The sequence below is a fragment of the Oncorhynchus gorbuscha genome, linkage group LG17 (genome assembly GCF_021184085.1).
Source record: "Oncorhynchus gorbuscha isolate QuinsamMale2020 ecotype Even-year linkage group LG17, OgorEven_v1.0, whole genome shotgun sequence".
NCBI classification, from domain to species: domain Eukaryota; kingdom Metazoa; phylum Chordata; class Actinopteri; order Salmoniformes; family Salmonidae; genus Oncorhynchus; species Oncorhynchus gorbuscha.
In genome coordinates this window covers 26894532-26909773 of record NC_060189.1, presented here as the reverse complement: position 1 = coordinate 26909773, position 15242 = coordinate 26894532, and the positions used below count along the sequence as shown (strand labels likewise).

Here is a 15242-nt window from a genome sequence, read left to right as displayed (position 1 = left end):
AGAGTAGACTTTGCTGGATACAAACTGACCTCAATCCCCCAGCGTGCTATGTGTATACCCTGTCAATAGAGCCCCCACAATACACCACTTTCATTGGTAAAATGCCTAGTTTTCTGACCTCCGTCTGTTCTTATCATTATTTCCCTTTCACATATTTATCCCCACATAATTTCACAGAACTCTCACCAGCGCCTGCCAATACAATATCCACTTATTGCTAGTCATTATTTGAGTCAGGGAAAATGACAGAAGATCCAAGTTCACATTAGGCCCTTTGTGTGAACAGACAATCTTGATGCTATGCACATTGATTGACTTTACTACATAGGTACCAGTCAGATATAGCTCCATATTATCTGCATTGTATCTTGCAACAAATGAGAAATTGTGTGTGAGGCAGGCGGGCCCAGGAAGACACAGGCTATTGATCTGTCTGGAGCGATGTAAAAAGCAGAACCGACAGCATTTCTGACAGGGTGATTAACAACAAGGACTAGTTAATGTGAGTTCTTTAAGACAAAGTTCTAGAACGCTTGAGACACTGGAGTCAATGTTTTGTAGAATTCACTCAGAAGGAGTTCGTCAAAACATAGATGTAGGCTACTTGACCGCTTCAATGGCATGCAAGCATTGCTATTAATAACCAAATCCTTTAACCTTGTATTCATATTACTAAGCCTCTGGATAGGCTGTAACAAAAAATAATGAATTATGAAGAATAAGTATGAATGGTATCCCTCCATAGTGAATCAAACTGAGACATAATATACACTGAGTGTACCAAACATCAGGAACACCTTAATATTGAGTTGCCCTCCCCCTTTTGCCTAGATTCACCTGGTCCGTCTATGTCATGGAAAGAGCAAGTGTTCTTAATGTTTTGTATACTCAGTGTATGTGGTCCTTCATGGCTCAGTTGGTAGCGCATGGCGCTTGCACTGCCAGGGTTGTGGGTTCGATTCCCAGGGCCACATATACATACAATGTATGCATACATGACTGTAAGTCACTTTGGATAAAAGCATCTGCTCAATGGCTTATATTATATGTGTTAATAGGTGAGAGAAACACTGTCTGTTTGGCTGTAAGGTATTTATTTAAGCAATAAGGCCCGAGGGGGTGTGGTATATGGCCAATATACCACAGTTAAGCCTGTTATTTTGTATGTACAACGCAATGCGGAGTGCCTACCTACAGTCCTTAGCAGTGGTATATTGGCCATATACCACAAACCCCCGAGGTGCCTTATTGCTGTTATAAACTAGTTACCAAATACACGTTTATTTTTACTCTACTAATTGTAATGGTATCTAGTTTATAATAGCAATAAGGCACCTCCGGGTTTGTGGTATATGGCCAATATACCACGGCTAAGGGCTGTATGCAGGCACTTAAGAACAGCACTTATCCGTGGTATATTGGTAAGATACCACACCTCCTCGTGCCTTATTGCTTAAATATAAGGCTGTAGCATAGGCTAGTAATAGCCTATACATTTTGAGTAGGCTCGCCTATACAGCTGGTAAGGGATGGCATTCTGCAGAAGCTATAGGAAGACCTACGAAACCAGAGGCGTCATGCCTGATACATAGACCACTTGTGTGGTCTATGTATCAACAAGTGTTATGTTCGAAATAACATTGGGCCTACATTTTTTTACGACATAATATTTTGTGCACAGTAGGCTATCTTTATTTTAACATCCAATGACAATATTAACACAATGACTCAACAGTCAGTTGCTTAGCACCTTAATGCTTGACCTCACTCTCATTTACAGCATCAATTAAAGTATCTGGAAAACATATTCAAGTTCATAGTTAAATTATCATTTCATTATAGATTTTTTCAATCGAAATGGACGATGTTTTGTAAGGCCTGGGTGACAAAGAGCTGATATGCTAACAGCCTGACCCAGGAGCAAACATGCAGGCGGCATTTCAGTACGGTGAATGGTTGTGCCCTGTCCAAGGTGCTGAAACTCGCCTCTGGTATTCTATTACGTGTCATCATGATCGCCGTTGACTGCCACTTGCTAAAAGGGTGCGGTGCAACACGATCAGACAAAAAGCTATAGGATTACAGACTATTTCACACTCCTCCATGTACAACTAAGTTAACATTTTGCTTAATTTAATTTGGTTGATTGTTGCCCCTTGTAAACGTGTAAACAAAGAAACGGCGCATTCGTGCAGAACGTATCCCAGTCTCTAGTCTCACACTCAATTCAGGACAGTTTTTGTGTTGTGTTAGACATAGAACAACAGGTTATGAAGGATATTATTGCATACCAAGAAAATAACAATATTTCTGGAAACCAATTCTAACACAATGGAAACATTTCAACTTTAAATAACATATATAGCCTATAATTCGTTATGATAGTAGGAGTGTAGGTTAGCATGACAGCGGTGTCTGATAAGCAGGTCAGTACTACCCAATATTACCACCAGGGGGCATCCGTAGCATTCTCAGTGAGAATATTATGAAACGCCTGCCTTCGTGACATTTTTAGATGTTAAATATGAATAAACTTGAATACGGGATAAATACACTAGCATCATTCTGCGACCTTAAATTATGAAAGAGAAAATGGTCCAGTGAAGAAAGTATCTGACTTCAAAGAAACACATGCGACACAAACACGAATGTAACCTACTTACAAATAAGCAATTTTCTGGAGTATAAAAGACGTTGAGGATTCCTATTAATAATACAAAATAGGGCTGGGTAATTTGTATGGATATCTGACTGTCTCCATTGAATGCGCTGTTCTTGCTGAGTGAACGAACAAAAAACGAATGTAGCCCTGGTTGGGATATAGCCAACAATAAAAAAAAACGTACAAATAAAACAAGATGGTGAAGAAGCCAACATTAAATTGTTACATTCAAACACCTTGGCTAAACTGGCTCCACGCGTGCCCATGTTGATTTTGTCTATCTTTACCAGACGCGTTCATTACCCGCAGGTTAAAATACCAAAACCATCAGTGAAACAACTATATGAATTTGGGGACCGGTCGAAACACACATGAAACATTCATTGACATTTAAGAGAAACAAACCAAGCGACATGCGTTTTAAACGACAGTCAATGGCAGAGACGACATCAAGAAAGTGTTCAAATCAAATGAACACATTGTTGGGAGACGCGGCAGATTGGGTCTACTGGGATGGGGCAGTTAGGAGTCCTTCTTGAGAGCTTTGCTAATTAAGATGGAGCAGGACAAGGCTCTTAAATGCCTTTATGTTTCTCCATAATTGAATGACCTCATCCGCTTTAGAGAAAACAGGGAAAACTCCGGCAAAAGGTGAATGGTCCGCTCTATGGCAAGGGGTCTATATTCTGTCGTAATATCTGTTTTACGAAAATAATAGACTCGATTTTGGAAATGTCTCTTGGTTACAGCTGATAATATGAATAACAATAATAACAACAATAAAAAGGACAGTAATAATAATAATACATATATGCCTATAATTGAATATGTTTTTCACGGGACCATGTTGGCTATAGCAGAGCCTATAATGTGTTAATAAAAAATCTACCTAAAACCAGGGGATTTAAACAGGAAGCAGAGTGGAGTAAAAAAATATTCCAGACCAATCAAAAGAGAAGTTGTAGGTTGGCCTATATTACAGTCTCGTTGTATATTAGGCTACAGCGTGGTCTTACAATCACAATTACTACTTTAAAAAATAGATTATTAAAGACAAGAGTATGTGGTAGATAGCCAGACACTATCATGTGGACCTAACTGCTACAGGAGAAATAGTACACATTGACATAGCCCACTGTTAGTGCTGACACCAGCTCGCATCACATAGTGAAAGCTATCACTGCTGATCTCCTTTGACAGATTCGATCATAATAAAGTCGCAACAGCATAGAGAGATCGGAGTTCAAGAGAAGGAGAACCTTCTTTCATATTATGATGGACACATAGGCTACATTGAAATTGGTGTTGCACCTGCTTTCATTTTTTTTTAAATGGCTTAAAAACTACACACAAAAATCCAGAAGATATAATGTTACTGATATATAAAAGGGCTAGAGGTCTAAAAGGATGAGAGTCAAATGTCTTTCAAATTAACGCGCTTCGCGGGTAAATCCAACGTCGTTTCATATTTTACAAAACGTAGAAGCCTTTTCTTTATTATTCAAAATGTTCGACGTGTTTATTGGAGCACAATGAACGTGCTATGACTGCTGCAAACGTACAAGTCAGAAAACAGTCAATCAATTGGTCATTAAATCCTTTTAATCGCCCAACTCACGAATTCACATTGCAGCAGCTGCCAAACACACACACACTACACAAAAGTTCTGATTTCCGTACCCCTGGCAGACTACCCTGACTGCAGTTCATTCTTTGAAGGGGAACCCGTGTTGCTTCCGCTCACAAAACATTGGGAGCGCCCCTTTGTTCACGCGGGGACCCTAGACCTCATCATTAGTGCTGATTACCGCTGACCAGTTTGACAACCTTATTGACTGCTACAAATACCTTTTCATGCATCCCCCTGGTCGCCCTTATTTTCAATAGAAACGGAAATATTCAGCCATTTTGTCCCCATCATTTGAAAGAAACTCAAAGCGCTCCTTTTCGTCCCCTCACATGCTTCCTCTTTATCCCAAAAACGAAACACTGCATTGACTTCTGTGTTGTTCCAGCTGAAAAACGTTCAGAGAAATACAGTTTGTTCCTTTCACTGGTTAGTTTAATTAATTGGAAATTGGATAAAAACCCAGGTGTAGGCCCCGCCCCAACCCAGAACTCTGGATCCGTTGGAAAAACAGCACTTCTGTGTTTTTCATTTCTTATTTACGATGCTCATTTGGACTGACATCATATATAAGCGCACGGAAAGAGGGACGGACATTTTTTTTTACAGCAGATGAAGGCCTATATATGCACGGTTTACCCTCATATTTACGTTCTAATAGCTAACTCTCGTCTTTACGTTCTAATGAATAGGCATTAATTCATCAGAACCAGGGATGTATGCTAGCGGTAAATGGCCTATCTGGCCATTACGTTTTTTAGCCCGCCATAACTGGTCTAGTACAAACCTTTATGCCTATAGGTCTACTCTTAAAAACGTTGTTTTCACTGAACCCTTAATGAACAAACATAAATAACAGACTATTCAAATACCAGTTTTGCTAACATGATATCATTATAGCCATGAAATGAAATATAATTTTGAAAAATAGGCCATAGGTGTATAGGCTAATCGTGGCAGACATTAGGTTATCAAACATTCATTCCGCGATAATAGGAAATATGGTTTAGAATAGATCCACGATCGAATAGTAGCCTATCGCATCCCATGCAGATGCAATTCTTTGACAAGTTTTAGCCTATCAGCTAGAAATCGATGATTCAAATATCTAAATGTGATAGGTTTAGTTTACAAAATCATAATTTGAAATGCACAACAATAGCACAATTGAGATTAAAATGTAGGACAAAAGCCTAAGTATTTCCATGCACATCCGTCAGCCAGATCGCATTTCATATTATGGTGTTGTGTAGGACAATTTGTTTTTGCTCCGGGAGACTGTCTCGTTTTGTGAGCCGGCCTTTCTCTGACCTCTGGCTGTCATGCCGTATTACATGACGCAAAGCATGTTGTTGGTCAATTAGGCTATATGTCGAGAACGTGTCACGGCACAAAGTGTGGCATTATAAAATAAAAAATAAAAAATCTCACTCAGAGTCCACATTTGATGATCTGTAGCTTATGTGGTAGTTAAGTACGTACACCCTCACAATGTGATGCAGAAACGTTGATTTATCCAATATATTTCTGGGAGCTTATTGTGCGACTGCTTATTTGTATAGCCTACTACAGTTCACTCTCCGTTAGTCAGCACCTCTACTAACTTAACATGCCTGAAATAACCAGATATATAACCGAGACCACTTCATCAGGGCAACGCAGAGGCACAAAATTATACATACAGAACGCTGCATCACACTATAGGCCTATCATAGGACGATACTTTAAATATTCTGTCACAGATATCATATTGTAAATATCGTCACAAATCCCAAAACTATAATCTAATTTATTGTGGCAAATTACTAGATTGCCTAGTAATATCAAGTAATAATCGAGTGATACAATAACTGCAAACACCATTCTCAATCGTTGTAATCTGAGAATAAAAAAACTGATGTTTTGTTCTTTTCATAAACAATTATTTTATTAAGTTATCTTTACTTCTTAAAAAAAAAAACGTTTTTACTGAAACACATGTTTACTAAAGCGCACATGCTCAACGGGTTCACCTGTGCACAAGGTAAATATTAAAAACACCAAGCAAAATAATATCACATTCTAACAGAGGCAGTCATTTAAATAGGTAAATAAACATTATTTATAAAACTTTAAAAGTAAAGTAAAAATATTACAGCGTCTTTTCAACATGAAATACCCACAGAAAATAGCAGGTTAGGCGCTCAAATGTATTTTTTTTCTTCATTTTTAGTTGTATCTTGAGGCATTGGTTTATTAGTCCTCCCTAAAAAGGGATTGTGAATATGAATATGATTTTTCTTTACATTTTCTGTCCGCTTGTATTAGCTTCAGCCATCCATAGCGGAAAAACGACAACAAAAAGAAAGTATAGCTTTAAGACAGGGCATTCCGTCAGATCCCTCATGTTTTGGCAGCCATCAAAGAAGACCAGTTTCTTTAAATTCAAACGCAGGCACTGACTGTTTTTTTGTTAGATTGTCTTTTAGGATTTCCTTTATTTATCTCCTGTGAATGTATCCTCTCCCTCCTCTGGACTGCCTCGTGCGCCATTAGATGTCACATTCGCTGTCGCTGGAAGTGATCGAGATAGCGGAGGTGGCGGCTTTGCTTGACAAACTAGCCTCGGGACTAGAGGCGGGTCCGAGTCGATCGACGGTTCCATCATCATCTGCCAAAGACCGAACCGAGCCTTGGGACATCCCTTGCTGTTGTAGCCTGTGTAAAAGACAGACATGGGGGGAATACTAGAATTAGAAAGCACAATACAATACGAATAGGTTCTATTAAAGTAAATCCTCAATTGAAACATCATTTTTGCTGTAATTAAGTCTACAGATACACACGTGCCAGACCAGGAGCAAAACAAATGCATTTAAAACATATTCTATAGCCTACAAGTAAATGCACAAACACAATCAAGACACATCAATCCCAAACCCACACAGTGAGCACAATTTCAAAGATCGTCAGACTAGCCTGAATATTTTCTTCTAGGAAATCATTTAGATTCGTTCAATACACGTGCTGCCTTCATGATTTGCTGTTCAGCACAAGTGTCATCAGACATGATTGAACAAATAACCTAATACCGTAGGGCTCTTGTGTTTCTGTCTTTCATTAAATTAAGCAACATCCCATGATACAAAAATGTTTCAGACAATTTCATGTTTGTTGTTAAATTATGTTCAAAGATGTAACACGGACAGCGGTCAATACAATCTAAATGGATTGTGGAAAACGAAGGATAATCTGAACGGAATTATTGAGACACTTGACTCGGGGAGTAGCTAGGCCTATGCTTCAAGTTTAGTTTTAGCAAGAATACATAGGCTAATGGTCAATTTGGGGAAACACTGCATTAAGACATGCGTTCGTTTTGCAATGAAAATGACAAGGGCTATAGTCACACAATGGAGTTTGTCATACAGTTTACTTCATTTCAATAGGCTACAGCGTTTATGGTGTCATTTCCGTTGAGAATATTTATGAAAAAATTAATTTAAATATACTATTTATATATTATAGCCAACTATATTTCAATGTTTACTCAAAATAACATAATTCAAACAATTCGATGGAACAATATTTGCACAAATAATTGCTTTTATTGAAAAAAAATGCAAATACTTAGGCTGACTGAGATAGTCGCAACGCAAGGTCCCTTTCGTTAAGAATGTAACAATAAACGTTGTAGCCACCTCACACCATCTTTGATAAAAATACAAAAAGGTACAGACTGCAGCATGTAGCCTACCTATTTTTCGCAGCCGCCGCTCTATCCCTTTGTCTACGATTTTTGAACCAGTTTCCCACTTGTGTGGGAGTAAGTCCAGTAGCCTGCGCGAGCTCCCTCTTTTTGCTCGGGTTCGGGTAAGGATCCTGCAAGTACCATTCTCGTAACAAATGTCGGGTTCTCTCCTTGAAGCAGTGGGTCTTTTGCTCTCCGTCCCATATCGTTCTGGGTAGAGGGAACTTCTTCCGTACCCTGTATTTGTCCACTGGCCCTAGCGGGCGGCCTCGCAGCTTCTCTGCCTCCTGGTAGTGCGCCTCGAGCCACAGGGCCTGTAGTTTAGTGTGAGACTCTTTGGTGAACTTGTGGTTCTCCAGAATGTGGTAGAGTTCTCGGAAATTCCCGGTGTGGTAGGCCACGATGGCCCGCGCCCTAAGCACCGACTCATTCTTGTTGAGGACCTCGCAGGCTGCTGGGGCGACGGGCAGAGACCAGAGGAAGCGACCGAGGCGCTCAATGTCCCCGCTCTCTTCCAGAGTCTCGCAAACCCCCGCAACCTGCTGGGGGCTAAAATTCAAGATAGGCAGCTGAAACATGGAGGCTTTTCGTTTCACCTCCGTCTCTCTCTGACTCACACGCTCCCCTCTCGCGCCTACCCTTCTCTCCCTCTCGCTCTCTGATCGTCGGATCCACACAAAAAGGCAATCCCAAAGTTAACAGATCAACCGTTAAAAACACGGAGGAACTATGCCCTCGGCTGGTGAACTTGGTATGTAGAAATTACAAGAGTATAAAAACTAGACCCGAGATGTATTTTGAAGGGGGGAATTACAGTCAGCCCCTCTGCTGATTTTCTATTGGACTTGGCAGATTGGTTGCCATGGATGCCCGTCAATCACTGTCAAGTTTACCAATCACGCGGAAAGGAGCGCTAAAGAGAATGCAGCACCTCCCAGTGCTCGACAGCGGCTTTTTAGAATGTAAACATTTTGACCTTTGCTTTTTGTCTTCAAACCTTTAATTGCCTTCCATGTTTTCCTACATCCCCTCCTTTGTAAATCATGGCTGTGTAGAAGAAAAGCGACGAGTCAATTAAAACGCAATACGTTCACACGTTTAACCTACTTCTTTAATTGAAAATGGAAAATAAGACCCCGCAGCAGGCACGACAGATATTGGCTGATTATCATACCGTTTTAAAAATTGTTCAAATAAAGAATAAAAACAGACAACGAATGTTCTGCGATTACAATAGCATGATATTGAATATAGCCTAACGCACGCAGAAAATCCCGTTCATCCACGCTCTAGAATTGTTGGGACTCATTTGATCACAAAAAAATATGGCACTACGCTATATGTTGAATGAATTTGGGATTTTATGCTGGAACAATTGAAGTCATTCGCATCAAATTCGGTTATTTTGATGATGTAGGCTACATCGACATATTATAGGCCTATCTTTATTGGATCAGACATATTTGACAGATGTTGTATCTTTATTTGATCTGCCATGACATATTGTATTGCATCTGCTTCTTCTCAGATAAAATCACTGCTTCTATTTCTAATTCACACTGCACACTTGCCTACAGCCTAATCCATCAAAGAGACGTTTTTTGCTAAACACTGCAGAAAAAAACGGAACGTTTGTGTATAAAACTATCGTGGCACTGCTGGGCTACTCGGGTTTAGTATCAGATACACTCCGTTTTGTGCACGGGCTGATTTAGTAAATAAGAAGGCGGATAGATAGCGCAGATGGTTTGAAGTGTCGGGTCACATTATTTCATGGCTGGCTACAGTGGTAAAGTTCATTCTAACGGAAAAGCCTGATATTATTTTCAGACTCTCTCTCTCACACACACACGCACACACACACACACACACACACACACACACACACACACACACACACACACACACACACACACACACACACACACACACACACACACACACACACACACACACACACACACACACACACACACACACACACACACACACACACACACACACACACACACTGAATCCCTTAGGGCTCTTTTTGCATGAATTATGGGAGGCTCATGGCGCGGGGTTATGAAACTGCCTGCCTTCTGCGCAAGAAGCTGTTCATCTCATGCAACGTGCGCTTGGCTATTCGGCGACACAGTTTCTCCAAATCATCACAGAAATAGCTCCAAAATGTGTTATTTTTTTCTGAACCTTTGTCTACTGCCTTCATAAAGTGTAAATAACAGGCCTACTTTATCAACATAAATTATATTTTATTAAAATCTTTGATATGATCATAATAGCTTAATAATAATCAAACACAGAAAAGGGTTATTTGCACATTTGTCAACAAGCTGATAAAAGTAGGTTGTACGTCTATACGGTCACTGTAATGTTGCAGAGTAACAGGATGGACACAGTCTATATGAGAACAGTATACGGATTAACACGATTCAAGTTCTTAATAGTGGGGTCTAATCATAAAACCATAGCATATTATTATAGGTTTAGCACCGGTCCGAGAACAAGCGTAAAGAAAGGATAAGGACTCCAGACCGGACACAGACAAAATGGGAAAGTAATTGTGAAGATAAGTGACAAGGTGTAGCTTTGAAATATTTAGATGCCTTTGAATATTTCATGCTGTAATCCTTACCTAAATTTACAAGGACACTTTCTTTTTCTATGAAGAGCGCATCAATAAAAGATGGTAAAATGTTCGATATCATAAATGGAGGTCTGTCAATAAACAATTTGGCTATGCACGACAGTAGAACAGCGCAAACATAACAGAAGCCTTAAGTCTATGTCCAAGCTTACAGTAAGACTACATGGCGGAGTACAGTTTGATTTCATATGGAAACATAGTAATTAACATGAGCTTGTGACTCTTTTACTCAGCCTAGCCCTAGACCTATGATAACACTGCATTCACGTTTTTAGAAATTAAAATCGGACATTTCTTGGAGGGGCAAATAGACACACATAGGCTAAGCTAAAACCAAAATACTGTCACTAATTGAAAAATATATATAATTACTACGTATATGGTTGTGTTTAAGTCTATGGTTTTATGTAGCCTATAGCTATTCATACTACTACATGCATAATGTACGCATTTGTCATTTTCAAATAGGCCTTTAATTGGTTAACAGGGGCAAAATATGAAATCATTAATATTTGTCGATGATTAACACAACAATAAACAATTAGGGTACATTGCCAATCCATGTATGGAGTACTTACTTATTCATTGTAGAATATACAGTTTTAAAAGGTAGGCAGGCCTACAGTGAGCATATTACAAGTGCATATACAACTGTGCCAAAAGACAGTATCCTTACACCGATATCCCCGGACTGACATTCACCAACTCAACCACACAAAACACAGACAGTGGATCTCATACAAAGACGTCTGTTCTGCCTATTGCTTTGTTCGTCATAGACCGCACAGCCCCATCCACAACCAAACTCGGCACTGATTGTGGGCATGATTGTCCAAACAAGTTCTGTTATTTAAGATGGCACATTTTCATTGTGAGATGGGACACCTTCCATTCTATTTGTCGAGTAGTTAAAATGTTCTGCTACACACACACACACACACACACACACACACACACACACACACACACACACACACACACACACACACACACACACACACACACACACACACACACACACACACACACACACACACACACACACACACACACACACACACACAGACAGACAGACAGAGAGATAGAGAGAACAATTCTATACCCTATGATGATATTATAGTTTATAATACTAATAGACCTACTGGTATATATTAGAAGAGCAGCATTATGGTTTGGTGTTTGTTTTTTACTTAATATATTTTGAAATAACTGCATGATTTAATACATCCACTTGAGAGGCCTTCAGTCAAACAGATTTAGAGTAATCTCATCTCTCATGATCAGTATTGTTTGTTGACCACCTCTATTTTAAGATGGATTATTGCACTATTGTAGGTCATAAAATTCCTAATCCATATTTCTGTGGCTTGCCTTCCCTCATGGTTTAGCAAATTATTTAATTAATGACTTAATCACATCACCCAACCACCTTATAGGGAGATATCCATCTATCTCTATCGCTCTGTTCAAAGGGGCTTACTTGCATCACTAGGATAAGCTACACAATACAACAGATGTCACAAGCACTCAGTTACATTCACATTTAACATAATGAAGGCAAAAACATTATGGTAATGTTTGTACTCTAGAGCTGTTGGTAACATGTCCATTCTATCAGATACACAGACACTATGCTAGATAACATTCTCAAGTGACACTGTATCAGATGTGTAAAGCCTGGATTAAAATATATATCTGTGTAACAATGTATTGCTTTTCTCATTAGCTTTGCCATGATCAGTTGAGATTAATTCATTTGTTTTCAATCAAGATTCATTCTTAATTTTTTTTGACTGGACAGCATCACAGACTATGGCGCTATTTGGAAAGGTGGAGAGGGAGTCTACCATTCCATTGGCTGGCTTGATTTACTAGTACTGTACCTGTCCATTGTGCTCATTCTCAACAACAAATGGAGAGCAGAGTAGAGACACGAAGAGAAAAATAGTCAGCCACGAAAGCCATGATAGATAATGCTTTCAACAATAACTATCCACTAGATATATCTTTATACTAGAATAAATGACAGAACAGAAGATTGAGACTCCAGAGAGGGGGGGGGGGGGTAGTGCAGGCAACCACACAGACTAATGCTGTTCATTTTTCTCTCAATTTGCCATAAGAGACAAGTACATTTTCTTTGAGTCATCAGCATGGAGTTAGCTGGGTCGTAGCGTGCCCAGGGCAGAGGAGAGGGAACAGGAAAGGAGATGGGAACACACAGTAGCATGTGAACGGGCTGGAAGTGACCCAGATTCCCTCGGATCAGTCGAGCAGACGAGACGGTACAAGAGCCCTGTCACCAACACCCATCCTGCCACTGTCCCATTCTGACCACCTTTGTCATTCCCTTCCACTACTAACTATACACCACACTATTAGTACCTCCTCAGACTCACATGCAAAATAAAAACACTTACTTACGAGCTCACACGCACACTGTATAGTAACATTTACTCACACTAACCTAAACACACACACACTTGAACATTTGAATAATAACGTTGACTTCCACATTTAGTTGTGTTACAGACTGAATTTTAAATGGATTAAATAGAGATTTGTTGATACTGGCCTACAAACAATATCCCATAACGTCAAAGTGGAATATTTGTTTTCACTAAATGTTTACTAATGAATTAAAAATTAAAAGCTGAAATGTGTTGAGTCAATCAGTATTCAACCCCTTAGTTATGGCAAGCCTAAGTTCAGCAGTAAAAAATGTACTTAACAAGTCACATAATAAGTTACATGGATTCAGTCTGTATGCAATAATAGTGTTTAACATGATTTTTGAATGACTACTTCATCTCTGTACCCCACACATACAAGTATCTTTTGAGCAGGGAATTTCAAACACCGATTCAACCACAAAGACCAGCGAGGTTTTCCAATGCCTTGTAAAGAAGGGCATTTATTGGTAGATGGCTAAAAACACAAAAAGCAGACATTGAGTATCCCTTTGAGCATGGTGAAGTTATTCATTATTCTTTGGATGGTGTATCAATACACCCAGTCACTACAAAGATACAGGAGTCCTTCCTAACTCAGTTGCCGGAGAGGAAGGAAAACGCAATGGGATTTCACCATGAGGCCAATGGTGACATTAAAACAGTTACAAAGTTTAATGGCTGCGATGGGAGAAAACTTAGGATGGATCAAGAACATTGCAGATACTCCACTTCTGTACAGAAAAAAAATATTCCAAAACATGCACCTGGTTTGCAACAAGATATTCAAGTAATACAGTAAACAATGTGGCAAAGAAATTAACTTTTTGTCCTGAATACAAAGTGTTATGTTTTGGGTAAATCTAATAAAACAATTACTGAGTACCGTATTTTCAAGCATATTTTCAAGCGGTGGCTGCATCATGTTATGGGTATGCTTGTAGACGTTAAGGACTAGAGCTAATAACAGGCACAATCCTGGAGGAAAACCTGGTTCCACTGGGAAATGAATTCACTGTTCAGCAGAACAATAACCTAAAACACAAGGCCAAATCTACACTGAAGTTGCTTACCAAGAAGACAGTGAATGTTCCTGAGTGGCCGAGTTACAGTTTTGACTTAAATCTACTTGAAAATCTATGGTAAGACATGAAAATGGTTGTCTGGAAATGATCAACAACCAATTTGACAAAGCTTGAAGAATTTTGAAATAAATAAATGGGAAAATGTTGCACAAGCCAGGTGTGGAAAGCGCTTAGAAACTTACCCAGAAACATTCAGAGCTGTAATCACTGCCAAAGGTGCTTCCACAAAGTATTGACTCAGGGGAGTGAATACTTATGTAAATGAGATATTTCTGCATTTCATTTTCAAAAAGAATTCTAACATTTCCAAAAAATATGTTTTTACTTGGTCATTATGGGATATTGTGTGTATAAAACATTGTTAAATCAATTTTGAATTCAGGCTGTAACACAACAAAATGTGGAATAAGTAAAGGAGTATAAATACTTTATGAAAGCACTGTATAACCCTGATGCGACCACGCCATGCTACCTTTCCACCGGTCTCTAAAGATCGGAACCCGATAAGCCGTGTATTCTAAAGCAGCCTAACAATATCAACATATTGCCCTGGCAGGCATGTAGGAGAGCACATACCCATGCTGTGTTTTCCTGGAGCTGCCTAGGGCATGGAGTTAGTCACCCTGGCTTGCCAAACACTGAGGAAGCCATCAAATACTACTGTCTAATTATTGCTCACAGAATGATTTGTCTCAGTAGTATTGTGTTCAGTTCATTCTGCATGACCGACTGTTTCCCTCAAGTCTCATACTACTCAGCTGCCACAGGATTAACTTTCAAATTAAGATATCATGAAAAACAACACTGGCCATAACCCTCTAATGCCCTGGATGTATTTAACTCCGCGACAGAGGACTTTAAAATAAGCCATTCCATCCATACATTGTCTCATCACTAGACAGACAGAAGGGTTAAGCCAAAGCTGGAGACCTCGCAGAGCCGTGTTTTCAGTCCCATTTGCCCTCGGGGTAGCACTAGCTCTCCACGCTGCATTTAATCTGTGGATTTGCGGTAACAGAGAAGACTTCTTATCCAGTG

The 15242-nt window shown here is 39.5% G+C and overlaps 1 protein-coding gene across 1 annotated transcript; it reads right to left on the bottom strand.

The window, feature by feature from the left end:
- Window positions 1-6189: 6189 nt before the first annotated feature.
- LOC124001183 (homeobox protein SIX6) lies at window positions 6190-8800 on the bottom strand. Its single transcript, XM_046307787.1, has 2 exons — window positions 8026-8800; window positions 6190-6986 (listed from the first exon to the last, which is right to left on the bottom strand). The coding sequence occupies exons 1-2, from the start codon at window positions 8595-8597 to the stop codon at window positions 6821-6823; spliced, it is 738 nt and encodes a 245-aa protein (XP_046163743.1). The 5' UTR covers window positions 8598-8800; the 3' UTR covers window positions 6190-6820.
- Window positions 8801-15242: the final 6442 nt, after the last annotated feature.

What these genes read in the sequence shown, in the direction of transcription:
- LOC124001183 (XM_046307787.1), bottom strand. Translation starts at nt 8,597, where the DNA reads ATGTTTCAGCTGCCTATCTTGAATTTTAGCCCCCAGCAGGTTGCGGGG. An exon ending in GCGGCGGCTGCGAAAAATAG is followed by an intron (nt 6,987 to 8,025) that starts GTAGGCTACATG and finishes TCTTTTACACAG; the next exon opens with GCTACAACAGCAAGGGATGT.